General features: G+C 36.5%; 1 protein-coding gene across 1 annotated transcript in view; it reads right to left on the reverse strand.

Moving 5' to 3' along the window:
* Positions 1–1,775: 1,775 nt before the first annotated feature.
* The window catches only part of LOC139115250 (tetratricopeptide repeat protein 38-like), a 43,869-nt gene continuing 19,355 nt past the window's right edge, over positions 1,776–26,289 (reverse strand). Inside the window, exons 7-14 of the mRNA XM_070677227.1 lie at positions 18,808–18,927; positions 17,821–17,877; positions 15,502–15,540; positions 14,857–14,935; positions 12,615–12,780; positions 10,770–10,932; positions 5,742–5,815; positions 1,776–2,977 (exon numbers count right to left, since the gene is read on the reverse strand). Coding sequence (XP_070533328.1) covers positions 2,887–2,977; positions 5,742–5,815; positions 10,770–10,932; positions 12,615–12,780; positions 14,857–14,935; positions 15,502–15,540; positions 17,821–17,877; positions 18,808–18,927 — 789 coding nt within the window. The 3' untranslated portion in view covers positions 1,776–2,886. The remainder of the gene's footprint in view (positions 2,978–5,741; positions 5,816–10,769; positions 10,933–12,614; positions 12,781–14,856; positions 14,936–15,501; positions 15,541–17,820; positions 17,878–18,807; positions 18,928–26,289) is intronic.

A 26,289-nucleotide genomic window follows, 5' to 3' on the forward strand; every position in this document is an offset into this window, starting at 1 on the left:
ATTTATGCAAATTGCTTACCTGTGTAAATTTTGCAAATTTAGAGATACGGCCAAACTTGAAAGTTCAACATAGTTCAACAGAGAAGCGAACAATGAATTTGTAATTTTACATTGCATTTATGCAAATTGGATACCCTTGTAAATTATGCAAATTAGGGGCTACGGCCGTTCTTGACAGTTCAACATTGTCAATTTTCTTGTAGTAGAGATAATAAGATTTCAAATGACATATGATGTGGCTGTATGTTGTAGCTGTATGTGTTAAAATTTTTAAAATATTGTTATTCAAGAGAGGAAAATATTATTTTCAATATAAATATGAAAATATTTCAGTGAAAGCAATCTAAATATGTCTGTGACAGTCAAAGTTGTATTCTACATGCAAATACCTTTCATTTGATATATCACTCGATAGTTAAAAAGTATGTTCATAGTAGTTAACAGTGAATTTTCTAATTTTATATTGCACTTATGCAAATTGGGTATCCGTGTAAATTATGCAAATTAGGGGGTCATGGCCCCACTTGGCAGCTCCACATCGTCAATATTCTTAAAATTGAGATAATAAGCTTTCAAATGACGTATGATATGGCCGTATGTAAGGTGGGTACATTAAACTCTTAAAATAAGGCCCTTTTTGTGGATTCGCCACTCGCCATGGTAGTAAAATGAAGGTAGAGGCGGGCAGAATCGAAATTCAGTTAATTTCACATTCGGGGATTCCAAATATTCAAATAAATACATAACTAATGTATTTGAATTAGAAGATAAAGGTATTTATAAAAGAAGTGAAAATACTGATAAGTAGTAATCTTTACGGCCCTGATATGGCTTTTACAGCCCGAGGTCGTACGGCACAAGGGCCCAAGCATGTGAGGGCCTGTACGTCGGACAACCAAGGGCCGCAAAAGCCGTATCAGGGCTGTAAAGGTTTTATCATATACCTTATGGAATGATAAATATGTAGTTTACATAATATTCAGCATTGTTGTTGAGATCAAAATGCGTGCGATACAAGACATTCATCGCCATTTGATTCAATTTTTTTTAGAAAACCGATAGCCGCTTCCCGTCGCAGATTGACATACATAATGACGTCATTTGTTTACCTGCAGAATTCTAGAACGCGCAGAGCAACATGCGTACTAGTACATGACCAAAAGGGATCCAGGCTGAAATCGAGGTGTAAGAAGGACAAAAGCGTGATGTCAATTTATTTTAATTTATACTGAAAAGGCACAAACTTAGTAGACACAGGATTTCACTAGAATTTAGAAATATAAGCCGATGTCACCGGCATGGCTCCACTGTCGCCATGCTCTACTACATCTGAACGAGCAGATGTTTTCCTAATCTCACGCTGGCTTTGTATACGAATGGAACGTTTGCGGATAGCAATGCGCGTAGTAACCAGAATCGAGGTAATTCAGAAATGCACGCGATTGCCCATATTTTGGCACCGGGCTGGAGCGTGATACGTAAAAAAATGCACGGAACTGAGGGCGCTTTCTCCCATAGCTTTACACAGGCACGTGAATGTAGGTATATGATAAAATGTATTTTCATCCCTCAGATGGTTAAATTTAGCTGAATCATATATATGGTCACCACTTTACATTGATTTACGATATCGATATCAAAAAATGAGTTAGGTTTTTTTTACAAATCAAGTGAAACATTTGAGTGTTATTGAGAGGTAAATCACAACATGTAGAAATATGGTTCACAATTATGCCTATACAGTAATATTAAAGATGTTATACATAGCACAAATATTTATTTGTTGCTGTAAAAGCATTTATTTCTTGCCTTCATAATAACCAAATACAAGGTCATCCTATCATTTCTGTTCAAATACCAATGAAAGCAGAGACCAAGGAGTATTACTATTATTCTACGACTTGATGACATAGATTGTAAAAGTATTAATGAAAACAAATTATGAAAGCTTTCAAATCTGTCAATAAATTGCACATTTTCTATTAAAGTTTGTTGCTGCTTTTCTTTATAAAACTTCTTCATGCATAGCGTGTTCGGCTTTAAGGGATTTAATGGTGCAATAATTACTGTACAATTAAAATCATAAAAATTATTACTTGGAAAGTTGGGATCAAATTTGAAAGCAATGATGACAAGCAATGTCTGAAATTTTAGGGAAAACTGAGGAAGAATCTGTTAAAACAAAAATCTACAACTTCCTTTTTTGTGATTTTCTTAATGAGATTATCCTTGTGAAAGTACAAAATAATTTGACAGCTATGCAACAAGCAATTTGAAGAGAGCAGTATAATGGCAAAAGATTACTAAGAAACTTATAAATGACCCTGTCAAAAAAAGCATTTGGAGAATTGTAGACAGCGGCTACATACAGTGGAGTACATGTATATACTTAAACATGTTGAGAGACAGTACAATATTGGCCTGGAGTCTAGTTGGTAAATTTGACCATGATTTTTGTCAACACAAATACCTGATACCTCTGCAGAGTTTAGGGAAAATCATATAGATATGTTTACATTTTTTTAGAAGCATACATCATGTACATGATAAACCTGAGTTGCTGGGATGGTAAACACTGTCAGATCAGACTTTTGTAATCTTGCCTAACAGTTGCCTGACACCATCTTTCTTGGCACACAGTCCATGTAGCCGATAATGAGATGCTAATGATATGCATAGTGTACAAGTTTAAGGTCTCCTCGACAATATTTCAGCTGGTTGCTCACTTTTTTCTACTATTATATAGTATTTTATACAAAGGCACAGACTTATTCTACCTGCAACATAAAACTGATAGTGATTTTGTAGCTCATTCTTTCATAGTATTTGGTAGCCTGTATCAGACAGTTCATGTTCGTGTTGGCTACATAGACGATCTGCCTCTTTCTAGTGACTGGAAATGTCACCAAGCTGTGCAAGTATCCGGTCAGTCATTGGAGAACATTTTCGTTGAGCTTTTCTTTCTTGCAAAAGGCTCCTATAATATGAAGAATGAGAAACAAGGGTAAATCAATGTTCCACTCTAAGCGTACAAGATCCCAATTATTTCAAAGGGACTTAGTCCTCCTTCTTCATTGGGTCCCCTGCAATCACTAATCCCTACTGTCCACTGTAAAGTTCAAAACTCTCTTCATTCTTGCATGACAAAAGAATATTTATGTAAGGGTAACATTTTTTATTTTTGTGTTTCTCATCTCCTGACCAATCGTAAATTTCAGCTGCGACATTAAAATAAAATAAAAACTTTCAGACTGAAAGCACAGAGAGCACAGAACACTGAAATGAAAGACAAGAAATTGCAGTGAGACAGAATGGACAGAAATTGAACTGAAGCAAATACACATTTTTTGTACTTCAAAATTGTAGAGACTGAATGGACAGAACATTTAACTGAAACAAACACAGTTTTTTTGGGGTACTTGGTTTTTTTTTTATTTTGACCGCCCGCCCTGCCCAAGTATTCCTCTGGAGATGAGAAACACAAAAATAATAAGGTCACCCTAATAGTTATGTATTTTTTTTTTTGAAAAAGATAAATTTATTTCCACATAGTCACAAATAAAACAAATCTACATAACGGTGAATGCATTAAAATTACAATGCGTCTTGTCTGAAGACAAAAAAAAAACCAAATAATTAGCTGTTTAATTGCAAGATCATCATATGAATGCATTCAGGATGCATTCTTCTCCTTAAAGTATTACAAGGCTTGAAAACTTTGGTATAAAATCCTCAGTTTTGTTCATCATCTTATAAGTGAAATATAATGTATTCATCCATGAGGAGAGATAACATTTCAATTGCATGACATAGGATTGAAGGGAAACTTTAATCCCATCAAGAGTAACCGAATTTCGAATATTCCAAACTGTATATTTTACAAAGGAAGTAAAGTCAGATGTTGCATTATTATCATTTTCGATTCCTGCAATTGCTAATCTTTTGATATTGATATTATTATCAAAATTGTGTTTTCTGACAAAGAAACAAATACATTTCTGCCAGATTTCTTTAACATATTTACACTCAAATAAGATGTGTTCCAGTGTTTCTTCTTGGCCACAAATATGACATTTCCCATCACTTAAATTGAAAGTTTTGGCCAAGCTTCCTGTGACTAGGCCTCGATGGAAAATCTTCCAATTTAAATCATTTACTGAATTGCTGACAATTCCTGTTGAATTAAGACGGTTGAATAAAGTAGCTTTGTAGCTGTCAGTGAGACTTAGATTCTCAGCCCATTTTTGACCAATCTGACCTTTGACTGCATGCCATTTCTTATCAACTAATTTCCAATAAAGTGACTTGGTTTTGACATCACTTTTTGTCAGACCATAATTCTCTAAGTCTAAAATATCATAGTTTTCTTCATTTTGGATGTTTGAAGAGATGATTTGTTTCCAGGAATCTGGAATAGCATTGAGGAGTGTTTCATACTCTGTCTTGATTTCCTCTTGCACATGTCTAATTGTACCTCCTCTAATTTTTGCAATTATTTCCCATGGTTGAAGCCAGTCATTTCTGTCATCATTCCAGATGTCCCTAAGCCTTAAAATTCCACTCTTTGACCATTTTTCATAAAAGAGGACACTTCCTTCATTCTTAATATTGTCATTATACCACGAACTTCTCTAAGAAGATTCTGTTTTGATGTTGGTAGATTCACTGTTGTAAGTCTTAGTGACTTCCAGGTATTTAACATATCCCCTAATAGTTATGTAATGGTTTTTGTGAATGTGAGGATGCCCTCTAGTGGCAGCTTACTGTTTTCTGTTAATTCTGTTGTTTATTGTGTCCACTTTGCCTGTAAATGTTATTATTTTTGTGCTGTTTTTCTATGACTGTCACTAAAAAATTATGTACTTATGGGGCTCCTGTTAGAGTGTATTGGTACAGGTTCACTTTGGTTGTTATTTCTGATAAGTGATAGACAGGTGACACTCTTACAAATGTATACAGAACCAGCTATAGCTTATCATAAATAACCAAACTGAACTTGTATCAAATTACACTTTAACAAGTAGCCCCATACAATACATAATTTCTGAGTGATGGCATAGAAAAACAGCAAAAGAGAAAAAAATCTCAGACAGATTTGAAGGATGTAACCAAGGCTTGTCAATGCACAAATTTCAAACAGAAATCTTGCAGTGCATTCGCTAAAGAGAGGAAAAACCTACTTTAATTTCGCTATTTTCACTGAATTATAAAATCTACTAAATAAAATCCCAGTGAAAATGTTAAATAACAATAGCATCTACTGTTCTGTTGGCAAAAACAGTGAACTTAAATGCTAGTGAAATGTCTTTAACATCAAAATAATCAAATTACATCCACAAACAGATCACTACAGAAAAAACTTGCTTTGCACTACATGGTAAAGAGTGAAAGCAACTGGAAATAATTGTTAAAGGTATACAGTCACCTGTAATCTAAATATGCCCATATATAGTCAAAGGGGCGTTCCTTGGTATTCAAAATACCCAGGTGAGGGTGCTTTTTTTAAAAAGCGGCCACCCACTTAAAATCTGTGATTGCTTAGATTTTTTTTTCCATGGCAATGTAGCAAAATTGGAACAGGTGACAGTATACCTTTAAGTTCAAACAGTACAACATGAAATCATTCAGGTCAGAACATGCACCTGAACAACTACGAGTATGTGTACCCGCATTCACCAGCTAAACCTGGATATCAGTCTTGTAAAGATAAGTAACTTGCTTTAAAACATCAACATACATACCTTGCAAGTAACTGGTGTTTCTTTTCAGACGACTTCACAGCAGCATGGATCAGGAAGAGATTAAAGATATCTCTCTGATGGATTACAAGATGGAAAGAACATACCGTAAAAACCCGATCAATTCGACCACCCTATTAATTCGACCACCCTATTTTTTTCACAAAACATAATTTTATTTGGGCCCTTTCAAATCGACCACCGACTAAAATTGGGACTTTCTCGATCTCTATTAATTCGACCGAATTACATACCCTTCAAAAACTTCCTTCAGTTGGTGAATGAACGATATTTCAAGACATCGAAAACCACCGTTACGAATACGATGAACCACGGGTCAGACAAAAAGGCAGAAATGAGAACAACAAAGGGCTTTGTAAACGGCTTTCAGATTGGTTTTCATTGGGTCACATGATTATTTTCGCTGAGTATGAAACCTCAGTGATTTATAGTGAGCTGGATCTCAGTCGCCCTCTTTCGAAATCTGCGTGAAGTTTCAGCGTGTGTGAAGTACCAACCCTCTAGTCTCTGGTTTTGTCACTATTTTCTCACCTTAATATCGAAGAAAGTAAGAATAAATTAGGTCCTACTTTCTCCCTTTCTTATTGTCTTTTCCGAATTCTTACCATTCCGTGTCGATTGAAATTTACAGACTCTTTCTGTGTGTGAATCAATATCCCTTCCTAATTGGACAGATATTATGTTCTAAACCACATGTTGCTTGTTCCTAAAACACATAGACAGATGTGCCCCGTGCACTAAAAGGACGAGTTTGCGAAATCTTTTGCGAACGCTGAAAAAATTGCTGAGGAAAAATCGATGTTACATGTCAGTAAGTACGGCCGCCGCGCCGTGCGTTCTTACCGACTGGGAACAGACTAATATTTTCAAACGCAAATGGGGACAGTGTCAAGGAAAGAGTAAGACGACGACTTATTTTTTCAAGCTGAAGAAAATGCTCTTTCTGGCTGTTTTAATGACTCAATCGAATATTTTTGTACCCAATTAATAAATCATAGACAATCTCAATTCTCGGTTTCTGGCAATTTTTGTCGACCGATAAGTCTTTTCATCTTCATTATTCCATTCTAATTTCACCTATATAATATCCTAACCTCCTGTGACTTTCCTTCTAAACGTTGATTTGCCTTGTGCACCAAAAGAAATGCTCTATATTATGCCAAACGATGAAAAGATCCCTGAAGAAATAACCATGTATCAGTCAGTACGCCGACGGCAGGCGAAACCCGGACGGCCATACCGATTGGGGACAGCAGAGTAGATCGAAACGCAAACGGCGTATTATTATAGGAAAGGCGGTGACTTATTTTAAAGCTGAACAAAGTGCTGTCTCTGGTTGTGTAAGTCTGTCAATCGAAATATATATTTTGTTCCCAGTTGATTAATCATGGGGGATGGCAGTCTCGATCTCCCCTTTATGGTTCGATATTTACTGACTCGTTCCTTCTCATTTTTGTCAATCGATGGAAGCATTTTCGTCTTCCTTATTCAATCTTACTTTGACCGATGTGATATCCTGACCTACAGTGTCATCAGTTTTGACCAACGTACAAAGACGTTGCCCATGCGCCCGGTTGACGAGATATTTTGCAAAACGGTGAAGAAATATTATTATTTATTTATTAGCCGTGTTCACAATAATGACACTGGCTCAGAAAGAAAGAGAAGGACAAGAAAATGTATAACACTGAAACATTTGGACACGTACGGCCGTATATACTGCATGGGGGCCCGGGAGACATCGATATCAGTCTTTCCGGACTGTTTACATGTAGCTTAGGGGATATCAAAGGAGATGAATCAGTTGGTTGAATAAAACAAAAGTTTTCAGACATATTTATGTCAATGTTGTAAATGTTGGACTTTTGATTCGATTGAGAAACCAGAATCACCTACGAGAGATGTCTGTATTAAACACGGACGCACAATTCGGAATAGTTTGTTGTGCTACTGCCGGTCTCAGTCGTGGTGTCTCTCTCCCATAAAATTTCAAAGCTATAGGCCTACACTTGTCGTTTCGATTCACAGGTAGCAGTACACCGATGACCAGATACTAAAACAAGTCTAAGCAATTTTACGCCGTGAACGTCCTTGAACCTATGGACGTGACCATTGTTTTACTGCGCCCATTAGCGTGTAAACCCCTGCTCGTTCCCAGCAGAGTACTTTTTTAAAGTTCTGTACATCAGTGTACACTTTGTGTATAAGCCCTAAACCTAGTTTAATTCAATTATGGAAAGGTATTAGTAAAGAATAAAGGGTCGTTACAGTTGCTAAAATTGCGAGAAAAATGGCACGTTTTTCCAGTACTTTTACAGTTCTGTGCTTTCCATCCCCGTTACTCAAATAGAATAGTCCTATTCACAAGCGCTATTGTTTTAAATCACGTCCAGGATGTGCTGTTGATTTTCATTCTTTCGTGCAATTTCATTTGACTACTCTGTGGGACTCTTCTGGATATGTGTTTTGGATAAAAAGAACTCTACAGTGAAAGATATAAACTTCGACGGTGATAGGTATACAATATCGGTTCGATGTGCGAAGATATACAGATTACAAGTTATTTTAGAAGTTCTCAAAACCAGTAAAAATATTTCTGCGCGCCACTTATTGATCGTGTCTTCATGTGAACGTCCTTGAATCCGTGACCCGACCATTGTTTTTGAAGTGTTCGACGGTCGATGATCGGTAGATTAATGAAGACATATGTTACTGAACTATCGTGTGTTTGTTAGCATGGTTAGGTAATAGACGGTGTAGTCTGTAGAGGCGATACGGCGAAATTCCAAGGCCCAAGAGAGCATGTGACGTACATCGCATGCTTTCTTACAACGAACGAGCCGTCGGTTTCCATAGCTACATGAAATCCGGCCTCACCGATGTCCCTGTCCTGATTCGGAGAACAACTTTCAAGCTGCGAGTTGAGGTTCAGATGTCCGATTTTTTCATATTCAAAAGGCGTATTGATTCACAGCGAACGCCCGTCTTGTTTTTAGCACATGAGGGCAATTGAAAATTCAAAGCCAAATAGCCAGTGGGAAAAAATTCGACCGGACGACTCGCTCTCACCAGCGGTCGCAATGAAAAAAAAATCGAAGTCTCTGAAGTCGGTATCATTGCTCCGCCATGTTTACTGTTAGTTGTACGGCCAGTTTAAAGTCACAGATTTTTCTTCACGGCAAAATTCATATAATTGCCATACCGCGAAGTTCCCTGTGCAATATGTCTTATGTCAATTTGGCAGCAAAAGCGTCACGGACATTCGATCGATGGTGATACACTTTCTCCAGGCCGTGACATGTCACCAGTTACGAACTTTACCGGTTTTCGATACGAAATATGCAATATATTATCAGCATTGTTCACGTTGTGTTTTGAGTCTGATATCGAATATAACAGGAAAAAACTAATGATTTGAGAGACGATAGAGACCATGCCCGATACGGAAAATTGACATCAACTACTTGCATTGAGCAGTGACCTGAAACTTCAGACTTATATATAAATGTCGACAATATAAAATATCGAAATACCGGAGAGAGAGAGGGAGAGAGAGAGGTTTACGCTGTCGCGATCTGATTATACTGTTTCGGATATGACTTCGGTATAGACGATACACAGACATCGAAAATGTACACCTACTTTCCAGAAATTCGACTAATCTTATAATAAGAGTAGAATAAATATAAAAGTGTTGGTTGAAGTAAATCTTCAGATGTTGGTTTTCCAAAGTTAGACAATACTTACAGAAATATGGTCATCATAGTCTTCTCTTAAAAACTATTATCTTCAACACCACGTTTCTTATGATCGGTGATGTCATTTTTTATTATTTTTACAAACTTTCAATGCATCAAACGCCATTAGACTATCTCATCTGCCTGTCAGGGAGTTACTATATATTTCCAAGGGCTGGCACACGATGTCAACTTACGCGTCGTCCGTCGAGCGGCCGGTGGCAGTGTCACAGATCGCTCCGTCTGTAATCGCGGCCACTTTGATTTTGATGTGACACCCATGTGTGTTTGAGGTTTTTTGTTACCTAATTTGTCGACCTCAAAAAATTCCACAGTCCATGCTTTGAAGCAGTCTCAACATGGCAAACATGTCTCGCGTAAATTTCATCCTCGTCGTTCCAATTAATTCGACCACTAAATTATTTCGGCAGTTTTAATTTCCTAATAAATCGACGATTTTGAAATCGTAATTATTTTTTTCTGGTCGAATTGATCGGGTTTTTACGGTATTATGTTGTAGTCTTATAGTTTTATTTCTATTGCATGACAAAGGCTTAATAAGTTACATGTATGACCCCCCTCTTTCTATCTGAAACATAGTGAATTTCAAAATAGCTTGGAATTAGAACATGTTTGGGTGATAAGAAAAACGTCTATGGCAATAGAAAATTACATTCATTACAAAAGTAGTCCGATAAATTTTGAAACAATTTAACCAAATACATGTACAACGTTCCCTGAGCCACAGTGAGCATCATCAGTGTTCCCACATTCCCACTGAAAAAGTCACCCGTACACTGTCTGCCTGAACATTCTTACATTGCCTTTGTCACATAAAAAACATAAAACTGCACAGAGCGCTAACAATAGTTTTTTTTGTACAGTGTGTAAGGGTCAGTACAGTGATTGGTATTTCCTGGGAAAGCTACACGGAATGTGCAGCTCTACTAAACATGTTCTGTACGTGAAAACAGTGGACGTCGTATTGGGTTAAATCGTTGCAAAATCTATCAAAAGGAAAGTTTGCAATTGATGCAGTTGGCATTATTTTCTATCTCCAGAAACGTATTTCTAATTACCAAGGCATGTTTTAATTCCAAGCTATCCTGAAATTCACTATAAATACAAAGTGCATTGACTTTCAATACAGTAAGTTAATCCATATATGTTCAGCTAGCACAAGTGTTTTGAGAAGAACACAAAGCATTGCACTTGTGTAATCAATATAATCTGCAGATCACAATGACAAAAGTTGTGACACAAAGAAAGTTACCTGTGCGTGACTCCCGCCCAGTTCTTGAATTCTATACTTGATTGGTACCATAGCATCAACTGCTGTGCCATAATCTCCATTATCATAGGCTTGGAATGCTTTACAAAGGGATAGACCAACTTCCTTGGATATCCTGGTGTTGTGGTTTCTGTCGTCAGTGTTGCTGTAGTTACAATAATGGAAACAGTGAATAACTGGACAAAACAGAGATGCTTTCCTGCATCACATCTTCTGTATACTTGTATGAAGGAAATGTGTGTAGTGCATCCAATGTAAGGACAGAAACTCACATACAGAACCAAAGTCTGTAGCATTGGTCAAAACCGTGTTGACATATTTGAAATCAGCATTCAATGTACAATTCAAACTATAATTGCCAAAGTACAATTACAAGATGACTGCATCAAAACCAAGAATGAATGTTATATCGACTTTGGGTCATAAAACCGAGAAGTGATGTCAGGTCTTTGGAAAAAAGTGAGCTCATCCTGATCAAAATAAACTACAGAAATGGTTGTTGTATTATGTTGCTTGAGACTATTCAATTTGTAAACATCTACTTAATTGTCCAAAAACAGTTGAAATTGTATGTTGAATATGGAACAGGTATGGCAAATACCGTACTCGTCCGAGTATAAGCCCCTGCTCGTGTATAAGCCCCCTACTGATTTCAGAGCATTTTGGAAAATGCATTGCATCCATGTATAAGCCCTACCCTAGTGTAACTCAAATACAGAAAGGGTAGGAGAGTATATTTGGTCATTTAACTTGGTAAAATTACTTTTAGATAATAAAGAAACTATTAAAAGATGTTAAAACAATGGGAAACTGGAGTTCCCTTGACAGCATCGTAAGGAAAATGACACGTTTTCCCAGTACTAGCTTGATTCTTTTGACCCTGCTCACCCCCATAGCCTAAATAGAATAGTCTCACTCACGTCCGCCATTGTTATTTTCATTCACGGCCACAATGTTTTCATGCTCGAAACATGTAGTTTCTTTTGTTTGAAGCAATTATCCTTTCATTTGTGAAGACTTTTCCTGGTGACTATTACAATTTTCACGGCTATGTTGTTGTTTTCACAAGATTTAGACAGTTTGATACTGGAATATTGAGTTGCCTTTCCCATGTGGATGTAAAAAATAGATGCCTTTCCGTGGGCAATGCATGCCTGTTCACATTACTGTTGATCAGCAGCATATTAGTGAAGTCTTTGTATCAAGTTTGGGTTTTTTTTTCGACGCTGAAATTTCACCAAAATGTCACTTCTGTATTCAGAGATTGTACAATCAATTTCTTTGGATGTGTAAGTCGATTTGAAAGCGATAGAAAGATCGAGTGGTGTTGAAAAAAATCGTGCATAAAATTAGCATAAATTAAGCGTCCATGGCAGATAACATGGGGTTGCTTGAGTATAAGCCCCTCCCTAGTTTTACCGCTGTTTAGTGTTGCCGAACCGGGGGCTTATACTCGGACGAGTACGGTACATGATGATAATTGAATTGAAGTGTCATTCTTTCCAAAGGATTACTGCTCAGCTACAGTTTATCGGTGAGCTCACTCTTTTTAAAACACCTGACATCACTTTTTCATGTTACATGTGAAGTCAATATATCTTTCTTTCACTGATTTGAGTGGGTCCTTTGTCTTGTATCGAGTACCGGTATGTGGATTTGTTTATTTGTGACTGGTGGGTGTTATAGCTGAATTGGTAGATCCCTTTTCATATGATTATGACTTTGGGATAGCAGATATGGCAGATTAATTATTGCAATATTATTGTCTCATGCTTGCTATCAATAACCAATTTAATGAATAACTATACTGGTGTGTTCATTACACACCTTATGAATTCTTTTAATGACTCCATTAACTTGTCGGCTACATCATCCTGCTTGGCGCCTTGAGCAGCCATCAAGGAGTGGATATCATCAAACATGAGAGCATGATCACCAATACGAGGAGACCAATGTTCATACACGTTCTTCCACCTGTCACCAACATCTACACCTGTTGCAAAATCACATTTACTTCAGTGCAATATGTCTTAAGAACAGTTATTCAAACTCAGAAAGTGTAAACATACTTGCTGATATTTTGCAGGTGTGGACTAAATTTGAAAGTTGGGAATGAGTCAAGTTTCAGTTAGTATTAGTAAATTTTAGGTCATTAATAATATTCTCTGCACAATAACTCCTGTTTTCCTTCTTGATTTTGATAGAGATTTGTATAGAGTTTTTCTTTGTTGAAATTTGGGCAAAAGTCTTTTTATTTCAAGGAGTGTATAACTCAAAAGGTAGTTGCCCTGGTTTCTTTTGGTCAGTGCTCAATATTTGACACTATATACCGTGTTTCTTCAACATAGTGTATAATTACTTCCTTTGAGGAATAGGGAAAGGCTGCTATACATGTACTAGTTTTGGACACTTCTGATTGACCTGCAAAGAGACTGGCTGACAAAACAATACCTTCAATCTCATCAATCCGTAAATAGAAGATTCCAGACAACAACAACATAATCGCCATTGTCACAGAGGAATACATGGACAATAGCTGGCAGCTTTTACAACAAACCAGGCACAGGGTCCAGCAAAATAATGTTTGATCAAGGACACTGAATGGATACAACAGTGACATATTACAAAGAAGGTGGTGCCCATGTACATAGAAGAGTGTTAACAGTCACCAAAGATTGATCTCTGTAACATAAAGGGGGGTTTACACGTGTGAGTTAAGTCCGGAGTTGACACCGGAATAAATTTAAACCTGTGTCAGTTGGACGTCTGAACAGACAACACCGAACTAACAACGAACTAAATTAATTCGGTGTCAGAGGGCTGGTCTAGGTTCGGTGCTTCGTACTAAACAATGGCCTATTTATACGTGTGACCAGAACACTGAACTAAACGCCGAACTATATCCTGTCTTCGAGCTTGCGGTCATTAACACAATGGACGGTGTTCAAGTAAGAAGCTCTCACGATCGCGGCAACAAATGGTCACAGGAAGAGATCAGGCTACTAATGTCAATCTGGAGAGACGAAAACGTCATCCGTATGATGGACGGCACGTCGAGGGATCGGCAAGTGTATGAAGTCATCGCTGCCAAGGCCAGGGAGAAGGGACTCGAGAGGACAGCGGAACAATGCCACAACAAAATCAAACGGTTGCGAGCTCAGTTCAAGTCCGTGTCCGACAATAACCGTCGTAAAGGCAGAGCTAGAAAAAAACGATGCCATTTTACGATGAGTTGTAGGTAGTAAAGGGAAATGTGACACTGCGATCCTTTGGCATTACGTTTCGAAAACAGAGTTTTCTTCATCAGTCGCTTAAAATTTATTTTTGATTGGTGAGACGTGTTGAATGGTTGATTGTTTTTATTTGGTAATATGTTGTTCCACTTACATTTGGTAGGGAAGCTAGAATGTCTACTGTTTGATCTTGTTGTGTTTGTGTAGGTTCGTGCGAACCTGAGTTTGAGCCATTGTAGTTTTTGTTAAGTCTGGCGCTTATAAGTGTGTAGCCTATATTTCTGTTCATTCTATATGCGATTATTGGTTGGTTTTGGAACAGTTTTTTTAGCGTTTCGTCTTTTTCAAGTTCACTCCAGTTTTCTGTCAGGGCTTGCTTGATTTTTGTCATTTCGATGTACGGGCTATACGTTGTTATGAAGACTACTGTATTGTTGGTGGCGTTATTTCTTTCACTTGATCTGAACTAAATTTATACCTTGTGTATGACGTGTAAACGTGAGATCGCTTACATCGCTGATAAGGAATATTTACAGAGTGACTATTCAGATTCCCTCAGGTTTAAAAAAATACATGTGTAAACCCACCTTAAGGGTACCGTACTTAAATTTTGTCACTGGTTTAATCCTCTAAAATACTGTACGTGTAAATACACATTTTATAAAGACGATGCATATCTGACATTCACATGCGTGCACATGCCCAGATGAGACTACCATTCATATAGCCCAATGGTTGAAGTATGGGAGTTAAATGATAATGTCTCACTTTCATTGGTGAATATTCAATCTATTGTATTGTTGCACTACATGAACGAAACTCAAACTGAAGCTAACCTTCTAACTCTAAGCGATATAGAAATGCTGAGGCATCAGTCAGATCAATCGTTAGTCCACTGTCCATAAATTTTTGAACCTTGAAATAAACCAAGATTTTATGAGTTACTATCAAACATGGTTACAGGGATATCAAAAATCAACTAACATTTGTAAAACTATAAGGACTCATTAAATAAGAATAAAGCCACAGTGTTGTTTGCAGGTATAAGTTGGTTTATAACACAGAAACTAGTATTGCATTAATCAGAAATGACATGAACAACTAGCGATAGGATGAACAAGGCCCTGATGTTCATTCCAACTTTTCAGGGGTTGTTTTACATATAGGATAAAGCCAGTAGATAACTTATTTTTAAATTCTAATTATAATTCAAATTTACAAATGCATGGCAGGTACACTGCAATAGCTATGATATGTTGTGAATTATTCTGGTCAATATATTTTAAAGATATATTCTCATTACTAGTTCCAGGCACAAGTCTGTTCCTGATCTTTTCAAAACACTCAGACTTGTATTCATGATCTTGACCATTCAAAGACAACATTTTTAAAACAGTTCACTGCTTATTGGTCTAATATACTAATTGGAATCTTTACCATGCATAGGTGTTTCAAGTTGACAAGCTTGCATAAAATCTTACCTGTCCATCATACAGAGACAAGGCTTCTTCATATTCACCCTTGCAAATTAAACAAAAATAAAGTCAAGGACAGTGTGCTCACATTCGGTTTGCATTGGTCCATTCGAGAAATTTTTAAAACCAGGAAAAACAAGAATGACAAACGCAAATTAGGTCTCCAACTTAGGTACTGGATGTCATCTTTAGGAACATGCATATCAACTTCTATATCAATGGGACAAGCAGATCCTACATATATAAGCAAATGTCAACAACAAAAAATAGACAGAGAAGGTTTTATAAAAGGAAAAGGTGGGAGTAGGTACAAGGGATCTGGTAAAAAAGTAATGCTAGCTCATCAACCCCATCAATCTTCTTGACCCTACCCCCTCATGAATATCAAATGTTCCATCCCTTGGTATTACATAACACCAGATGACAGGAAATGTATTTACAACCTTGGGAAGTTTTTAATTAATGCGATGAGTGTTATCATTCTAATGTAAACAGCACTTAAGTTAGTTACAGATAGTGAAATGCCTTCCACTGTTGGCGGTGATTACAACATCTGGAATTATCCTGGATCCAAATTCCTCATCAGTTCTTGTATGTCTTACATAGAAAAGTTGCAAAAATTGGTCCGCAATGAAAAAATTCACCTCAGCTTTGTTTTCTGGATCAAATTTTCCTACAAATTGATACCAAATATGACAAAATTATGTTCACAGCCTTTGAAACTGTCTCACAACTTATCCTGGGTTGGTGCAGGTCATTTAAGGTCACAAACTGAGAAAATTACCTAAAATATACAAATTTGAGGTTTCCCAACAACTTTAGCAGAAAATTATATAATAACATCCCTAAGGGCTTTATACCAAATTACAAAGCTATCAAACAAGGAATTTTATACCAAATTTTCAAGCTATCAAACAATATTTGAGAACAAGTTTTCTTGACCAAAAATGGCAATATTTTCTTAAAAATACAAATTTGTATATTTCAGGACAATTTCCACTATTGTCATCTCTGTACGTCTGTGTACTAAATATAAAAGCTGTCTGTCCAGGGGTTTTAAAAAGAAAATACTGTTTAAGATTTTTTGACCAAAAATGACAAAATTGCTCCAAAATAGTAATTTTCCCAATTTTGTCATAATTTCAACAAATTAGAAGAGTAACACCCTCGCAAAGATCCAACCCAAATTTGAGAGCGATTGGGCTAGCGGTTTCAGAGAAGAAGAATTTTTACTGAAAATGAGAAAAATCACCAAAAAATTCAGCAAAACTACAAAATTAAGGATATCTTCACAATATTTACAAAAATGTATAAGGTTTACCTAAGGTACTTGCACACAAATTTTCAAATCAATCAAAAGTGCGGTTCTCGAGATATTAATTCTTGACCATTTTCACATTTTGAAAGCTCATTTACATAATTTTGGCAATGCAGACTTCATTTGAACAAAATCCCATCTATAGCCCAGGATGCATCCACACACCAAATACCAAGCTGAAATGTGCAGCGGTTTGCGTGTTTTTGATGTTGATGGACATACTTTACGTACATGTACGTACATACCGGTACATTCATACACACATACATACAGACGCCATCGACTTCAGCTTACACGATAAACTCACATTGGTATAACCAAATGTGAGCTAAAAAACATAGTCCATTAATTCACTACTTAATTAACCATGCATCAATTGTTAATAACTGCCAAATTTATCCTTATCTACAGGCAATGCTGCATTCAAAGAAATATTACACAACATCTTCCTGCATTATTTTAATCAATTATTTTTTTGTTTTGTGTCAGAAATCATAAAGTTTCGTCTTAACCTTGGAACATTCTGAAAGATGAACATATATCTTGATGCTGACAGACATACAGAAAATGTAGTAAAAGCAATAAGGGGCTGACAGTAATCAAGACTAATTGTTTGCTATTGCTGATATTGAGAACAGTAAATGATAATAAGAATCAATATACATCTTGGCTTATTACTGACAAAAGAAACAATGGTTGAACATGGGTCTAAAGTGTCAGCACTTAGCACAGTATTGAACATAGACAAGAGCTGTAGGCCACATTGCCATCTCTAAAAAGGATTAATCCACTACAATGGTGATTATCCCACCCATGCTGAATACCCATGGAACAGATTCAACAAGCATGTACATACACAAATACACACAGAAACACAGACAACACACTCAAACCACATCTGGAATAACTTGGCTTGTGAATTACTTTGGGGGACAAAACTACGATTTAATTGTGCTTTGCTTTTGCTGTATTATTTTAATACCCATTGAAAATAGATGGTTACGTACCTTTTCGATATGAAACAGACCCCAGTGCCAGTACACATGACCACATAACACATTACCCTGTAAAAAGAAAATGAAAACAGCAAAAAACACAAATCATAACACGGTTACATTATAACTTATTCAATGACAAATGTTTTCAAATATGATACTCTTCAGGGGCATGGACAATTATCACAGGAAGAATGACAGCTACAACTCATTGAGATCAGGGGTGATTAGGGCTACTTTGATCATTCTGTTTCAGTTCACACTTTTAATCCTTTTTAGAGATGGCAATGTGGCCTACGTGCCTAGGGGACAGATATTGGGACTCTCAAACTTTTGCCTACAACTTGTGGGGAACTCATTCTAAAGCTCTTGGAGTGAGAAAATATTTTACAACTTAATTTCATTTTTCCCAAGACAGTTAACACATGCAGTCAGATACGGTGGACATTTTGAATTTCATATATTGTGAAATGTAAGGTAATTTCTTTTTCCAGTCCAAAGTGTCCACGGTGACCCCTGATTTTTATTCTCGATTTGGTAAGAGAATGGTTGAAAGTTTCATTGAGGAAAGTTTGAGGAAAGGCACATACTACCATAGTGGTATTTTAGTTACCGTACATATAGTTAAAACCATGTACATGTGTGTTACTTGACCAATAAAATGATTTTATTCTTACATATTTGTCATTCAAAAAGCTATTATCTTTGAACTTGCAAACACTTTATATTCATCAATTTTTGATGCTAATGGGAAGTACACAATGTCGCTGTTTGAATTTTGCACCTGGGGATAATGTTTAATATCAAATGCAATAATTTTAATTGTGAATTCGAATGTGATGATTGTTCAGGATATGTGTAATCATGTGTTTACATGGGCAGTCGCTGTTTCAAAAAGGTCAACTTAGCAGGTTTAAGCTAAGTCTTGAAATGAAAGTATAACAAATCTCTGAATTTCCTAATTTGACGTAAATATCAAATCATTCTCACTCTACATACCTGAAAATCTTGCTCTTTGCCTCGAAGAAAAGTAACACCTTCATTATTACGACCCTGCATTTCCATAATATGAGCAAGTGTATGTGTTGCCCAGATGTCTTTCTGATTAACTTCAAATCCCTTTGGAAGAAAAGAGATGATGTCAAAATATGTTTCGTTTATAAATCCCTGAAAAAGTTGACGTGGCAACCAAATGATTAACCCTAAAGTTGGAATGAATCTCAGGGGTAGGTATTCATTTGGGCTCTAAAAAATGTTACAATACTCTGATCAAGCTCTTGAAATCACTGTCTTATTTTTTTGAAAATTGAAAATTGAATTTTTCCCCATTGAGTTGACACTGGGATGGTGGCCATTTTGAATTTCAAATATCAGCAACATTCAGGTAGGTCATTTTCCTAGTTCCAAATTTTGCCTGCTGACCCCTAGTTTTTACTGATTTCAGAACGGAATGGTTTCAAGTTTCCTTGAGGAAAGTTTGAGCAAAAGTATGTCTTTTTGAGGCACATACTTCCTTAAGGAGTGTTTTAATTATCTTTAATAATTATTTGCCAACTAACAATTCCTGCTGATATCAAATTTACATCATTGCACTCGTCCGTCGGCACTAACAAAACATAAAACACTTTGATCTTGTACCAAGTTGGAATGAAATCAATCCAGTTGTGTGTGTGTGTCTTTATATATGTATATATGTGTATAAAACACTTTGATCTTGTACCAAGTTGGAATGAAATCAATCCAGATGTGTGTGTGTGTCTATATATATGTATATATGTGTATAAAACACTTTGATCTTGTACCAAGTTGGAATGAAATCAATCCAGCAGTGTCTAATAATGGCTGAAGAAAGATGTACAAACCCAAATTTATTAGTCCCCCTAGATGCCATTTGTGAGGGCAAAAAATGTGTAAACACACCTTTTTTAAAATCAACCAACAAGTTGTATGAATAGTGTAAAATATTTATTTCTACTCAGTCACTCCACATGTACATGTACTGACCATTCCTTCATAGACTTTATAGTCAATCACTGAGCTACTTAACAAGAAAAATTATGTATGTCTACATGTATATACATTTACAGAAAAGGAGAAAGGAAAAGTAAAAAGTCATGAATTGTATATACAAATTTTTACTTAACAATAGATACATAAACTGACATATCAGACTGACTGAACAGACAGGATTTTGAAACAAGAGACTTAGTTTCACCAGGAAGTGCATTCATTTTGAACTTTCATCTTCTGTTTAAACATACTGACACCAAACTTTCCATATCTGTGATTTTTAAACTTGATAGCAATTAGCTTTCTGTCCAATTTTTTATGCATCTTAAAAAGATCATCATAAGATATTTAAATGAACTGTATACATGAAATGACAAATGCACATTATGAGCTATTTTCTTTAGTAAAATACACCAGTTATCACTCATGATCACATGACTGGGTGTTGAACACTGTATTTCTCAGAACAAAAGCATACTGTTCCTGGTAGTGTCACACTTTCACTTAAAGTTGTACAGTAAAATGTAGCAAAAGCCATGCATTGAAGTCAGAAGTCTCAGATGTAAGAGAAAACTTGTCACATAAATTGTAAAATTTTGGGAGTATTAGTCCATGGAGTCCGACAGTTCTTATTTAGAGAGCACACAACATCTATGGGCATACAGTAATGCTAACAGTAAACATCTGACAGTTGAATTCCAAGAATCAAAAGAAAATGTTCACAGTTCCTGTTACAACCCTGTATGAGGGCTTACTCTATTACAATTAAATGTTCTCTCCCAAAATGACAAAACAAACAGGATTGTGGAAGTAACTAAATGTGGCTTAAAATAATACCTGTCTATGGCTGGCTGAAAAATGCTTGCTGGTGTCTATATCTGTGGTGTACAAAAGCACTCATAAACTGAAAAGTCACTTCCTAAAAATTGACTTCACTATTTCAAAGCAATTTAGTATGAATGAAAGTATCAAATGAAATGACCTATGAAAGTTAAAAATTTTGAATTGCAAAAAAACTGAAAGAAACTGAAAGATATATAAAATTTGAGTACTTTAGTAGTGATCTTGATACACAAATATATATATATATATATATATGTATATATTTATATATATATTATTTAGTGAAATTCTTCACAAATACAAAGTGTAGTCAACAATGTTTTATAAAAATGTATTTCCTGATAAGCTGACAACACTTCAAGACTTCTCACATGACACTATAGTGCAACCCTTCAATGAAAAATGCCTTTGGAGGGGCGGTGGTCATGACAGCCTGGCTTGGTTATTGAATCACTCTCTTTTAGCACCGGGGATTCAGCCAGGAGGTTTTGACTGTACTGTCTTTGCTGGGCGGCTGTGTGGCATGCGTTATGGGTTCAGGCATGATCCAGAATTAGCTGAATTGAACAGTCCGATTGTTTTAAATGATTGTGGTTGACCCAACAGCAGGTTAAAAGTTGGGTCCTGAGAGTATTCTGGCTCTGATATGGGATTTGAACTGGCCTTGTCTTACTTCAAAGATGATATGCACCTCGAAAGTGTAAGACGTAAAAACTTTTGCTGAAACTTTCCTCGATCAAACTTTCAACAATTCTATTATCAAATCAGAATTAAAAATCAGGGATCACAATGCAAAGTTTGGCGAAAAAAATTACCAGACATTTACCAATATTGAATATTTAAAATGGCCTACATTTCTGTGTTAACTCTGTGGGGAAAATAGATTTTTTGATTTTCAAAAAAAAAGCTATAAACAGTAGAGCTCTATTGTCTATGGAAAAACTGAGACGATGAAAATATTTCTTACTCCAAGAGATTTAAAATTAGCCCCCATAAGATGTAGATCAGAAAAGAACTGTTAATATGTGAGAGTCTGAATATGTGTCCCCAAGGCACATATTCTACAGTAAACTCTAATACACTTCTAGTGTTGAACAACCCCATTTTTGAAGTGACATGATCAATACTGTCGGAATTCTGCACATTCACTGCTGCTTTCCCTCCCTGTAACTCATACTTCATGAATCCGATCAACCTTACTGGGCACTTTTAGAGCATCTTCTAATTTGGCCCAAAACAAAGCCCTGGCTTCCCGACAGTTTTCTTTAGGCCACTCGATATAAGTTTTCTTTACAAAAAGCTTTCTCAATGACCTTGTCAAATCTTTGTCCGGGATGGGTTCGAGTAAAACAAGAATAACAACATCTCTGCCATCATCAAATAACCTATGAAGAGCCAATTCCATTTCAAAATAGCACCATTCACTTTTCACAAAGTTTGGAGTCAGTACAAGTATTGTCTTTCTACTCTCCTGTATGCTGTCTACAATGTTGTCAATGACAGATTTGCCAATTTTGAAATTTTTGAAGTCTACGCATATTTTAAATTTCTCAGGTTCACCTTCTTCCAAATGGGCAAGCAGCTCATTGGACACCCAATCTTCATCTGCACTGTTGTATGACACAAAGGCATCAAATGGTTTCTGCCTTTCTTCCAGATCAATAAGCTCACGATAGCCCCGAACTTTCAACTTGACCATAAAGCATGCGTACTTAACATACCACCTGTTGTACAAACACAGACCAGAAACGACGGCAAGGACCACGGTGGTACAGGCAAGGCTAACTGATAGGTACACATGCAGCAGAGACTCACAGTTCAACAGCCAGGGGTCAAAGTCCTTCACATACATGTCAGAATGTTTTGGGTCATCACGCAATGAACACTTGTAACGGTGAAATCCCTCTACATCCACCACAAGGTCCCTGTTGGCCCACTTTCTAAAACAGCTAAGCTGACAGTCACAAATAAGAGGTACTTGCTGCAAATCAAGAACCTGTAGTGATGGTAGAAACTTTATGTCAAGGAGAGATTCTGGAATGTAGGTAAATCCATTTCTGGCCAACAACAATGTGCGGAGATTGGGTAAATGCCATGCACTGCCATTAATGGTGACGATATTATTACCACTCAGATCAAGATAAGTCAACTTTGTAAGGTTTTTGAAGACAGACATATCAAAGAAAGTTAACTCGTTGTCATTCAAACGAAGCTCCTGCACATTTGGTATACCATCAAAGATAGCTTGTGACAAATATGAAATGTGTGTATGTGCAATCACCAGTGAAACTAGGTTAGGAAAGCGCAGACCATTTTCATTCCAGTGCAAGTTGAATGTGTTATCCCAAACATCTTCATGTATGGTTGATTTTCCATACAGCACCAAAATCCTTACGGAATACGCACCTTTCAAAAATTTAAGATCAAACCTCTGGCCCGAGAGAGACAAATACTCTAGATTACGAAGACTAGAAAATATTGGGGTGTCACTTCCAGCAGATGGGTTTAATTCATTGTAAGACAACTCTAGCGACTTCAATGTGGATGATGATCTTAGCAAACATCTTAAATCAAATTTGAACAACTTGTTACTTCTCAGATTCAGCACCTCCAAGTGTGGGACTTGGCAAAGACTGTCTGAAATCAATTTATCTTCTAATCTCAAATCCATTGACGCCATTATTAACTCTCTCAAGGAAGGTATATTGAATATTCCATGTAGCTTATACTGAACTTCAGATGATCTGCCTGTCAACTGCCTGTTCCCTGAAATGTTGAGCACCCTTAAACTGTAGCCGCTATGTGAAAACACTTGCAAAGCTTTTACAGATGACAGGTCAAGAAGATTTTTTGACAAATCTAAAACTTTCAGTTTTTTTAAACCCCAAAAAGCATCTGTGTCTAACTCACTTAACGCATTTGAGCTAAGATTTAATACCTTCAGTTCTTTCACACTTTCGAAAGCCTGTGCCCTGACCCGTTTCAATTTATTTCTGGACAGGTTTAATTCAGTGAGCTTTGGTGGCAATGAAGTTGTATCATATATCTCATCTATACGGCTTGCTGAATTCAAGAAGGCAATTCCTGAACAAGAAAGTGATTGCAAATGTTGTGAAAAGAGAAAATTAACTTTCATAGCTACACTTGGAATCACTTCAACATGATTATCATCTAATACTAATGAACGTGTATGCAAATTGTAGAAAGCACCTGGAACGATTTGACTGTTGTTTTTGAATGTATACTCAAATACGGTCGTAGGGAACTTTAACTGGAAAATCACCTCCTCTAACTGTATTTTCTTCATCGATTCGTTAAACATAATTTGTGAAAAATTGCCACCAATCTCAAGGACTGTAAGATTCGACAATTTTGCCAAGGCATCTGAAGGAATAGATCGAAGTCTTGTTGGAGAGATGTCCAGCACCTTCAAGTTGGTCAGCTTTTGAAAGGTCTGTGGTTCAAGTCGTGTGATGAAAGTGAAGGAGAGATCCAGCGATTCCAACTTCTCCAAAAAATCAAATGCATCTTCATCTATAATCTTGATGGGATTGCTCTCCAGCACCAGGGTGTGCAAGTTTTTCAAGTGTTCAAAGAATTCTTTGTACAGGTGCTTAATGCCAATTATCATCAACTTCAAGGAAGTTAAGCTGTCCAAGCCATTGAAGGTGTTTGCTGTGATCGCTGGGTACGGATAACTGTCATTGGAATAGTCCTTTATGTAGCGGCTGTTGCAGCTGAGACTCAAGCTCTCAAGCTTGGTCAAGTTTGCAAAAGATCCATCTACAATCGCTTTCAGTGGATTCTGCAGGACCTCCAATGATTTCAGATGACTCAGTCCCAACATACTTGAAGGATAGATGTGTTCTATGTGATTGTCAGACAACCATAGGTGTGTAACATACTCTGGTAGGTTTGTCGGTAGAGCATTGTCATTGCTGTTAAAAATCTTCACGTAGCTCTGATTGTGTACCTTCCATGGAGTAGTTGTATGTGAGTGTTGGCTTGTTCCAAATGCTCCGATTGCAAACGCCAGGAACAGGCACAGGAGAACTGTACATGCACAGCCTTCCATGCTTAATGAAATACTAACGCAAAGGCAAACTTCCAGCAGAGAAAATCTGCTTCAAAAGACTTCCCCTGCGGTATTTATGTCATTATGGGGAATTGAAACTAACAGCACATGACTTGTGATTCATTACTGGGGATTCACAGAGAACATGTATTTATAGTACAATAGCACAGGTAGTGTATCCGCTACAATGGCTAAAGGGGAAGTGAATGGGTCAAAGGTTATCTTTCACCACACATAAGACACCTTTACAATGTTTTAAGGTAGAACACACCAGGGGGACAGATATTCAGACTCTCAAATTTCTACAACTCTTTTTTAATCTACCAATCGTGGGGCTCATTTTAAAGCTCTTGGAGAATCACCGTCTTAGTTCAAATTTAATTTTTTTCCCTAGATGGCAGCTATTTTGAATTTCAAATATTGCAAAATTTTGGGTAATTTATTTCTCTAGTTCCAAACTCTGCATAGTGACCCCCGATTTCTATTGCTAGTTTCATAGAAGAATGGTTTAGAGTTTCATTTAGGAAATTTGGACCTACATTTTAATCTTTCACTTTCGAGGCACAATAATACTACGGTACCTTACAGTAGAATGTACCTTGGGGACAGATATTCAGACTCCAAAAATTTTACAATGAATTTTTTATCTACCACTTTAAACAGGTACGATTTTCTCATGCAAAGTGACTTGATGTAAATCAGGGCAACAGCAGAATTCCTACACAGAGCCCCAGATATTTTTGCTACCATGAAATAGTCCCTATAGTTGTCAATGATGAAATGATCCTACAACAAAGTCTAAGATGTTTGTGCTTGTCTAATTTCACTTTACGCTAATGTAATAATTAAAATAACTAAAGAATAATCTAGAAATTACACACGTCTTGATTTCATTCAAAGTTGGCTGAAAGACGGTACACTACAGTAGTACTTCAATTCGTTTTGCAACACCGTCCTGTATCTGTGATTGGTGGCCATTTTGTTGTAAGTTTTGTGGGTCTGGAGTCAGTGACATGACTGGACCAATTTCAATCAACCTTGGCAATAGGACATACATGTAGTACCATGATATTCAGATGCATGTCACTTACGATACAATTCAATATGGCAATCTGGTGGTTATTTTGCTTTTTAATATAAATTTTGTCCTTCGAGAGCCATAAGTCAGGCATGACAAGACTGATTTCACTCAAATTTGGTATGACAACATAGTACTATGACATACAACTACATGTCAAAATATGTTGTGATACAATATATAAGCCTGGTAGCACTTTAATATTTTTGTTCATCTTGAACCATTTGGGTTAAAGAAAATTAGATCAATGACCCAGTGGGCCTTTTTTGTAAAATTTCAAAGGTCTATGGTAGGAAGTTATTTTAATTTGTTTTAATTATCATTTCTGCATTTGTTCAGCTTATTTGCATATTTTTGGAGCCATAACATTTTAGAAATTTAATCCTTGATCCAAAATACATTTAAACACAAAATTTCCAGCTCATTTGTGTAACATTTTTGAGAAAACTTAGTGTACATACATACATACATACAT

Source organism: Ptychodera flava, chromosome 17, assembly GCF_041260155.1.
Source record: "Ptychodera flava strain L36383 chromosome 17, AS_Pfla_20210202, whole genome shotgun sequence".
In the NCBI taxonomy this organism is placed as follows: domain Eukaryota; kingdom Metazoa; phylum Hemichordata; class Enteropneusta; family Ptychoderidae; genus Ptychodera; species Ptychodera flava.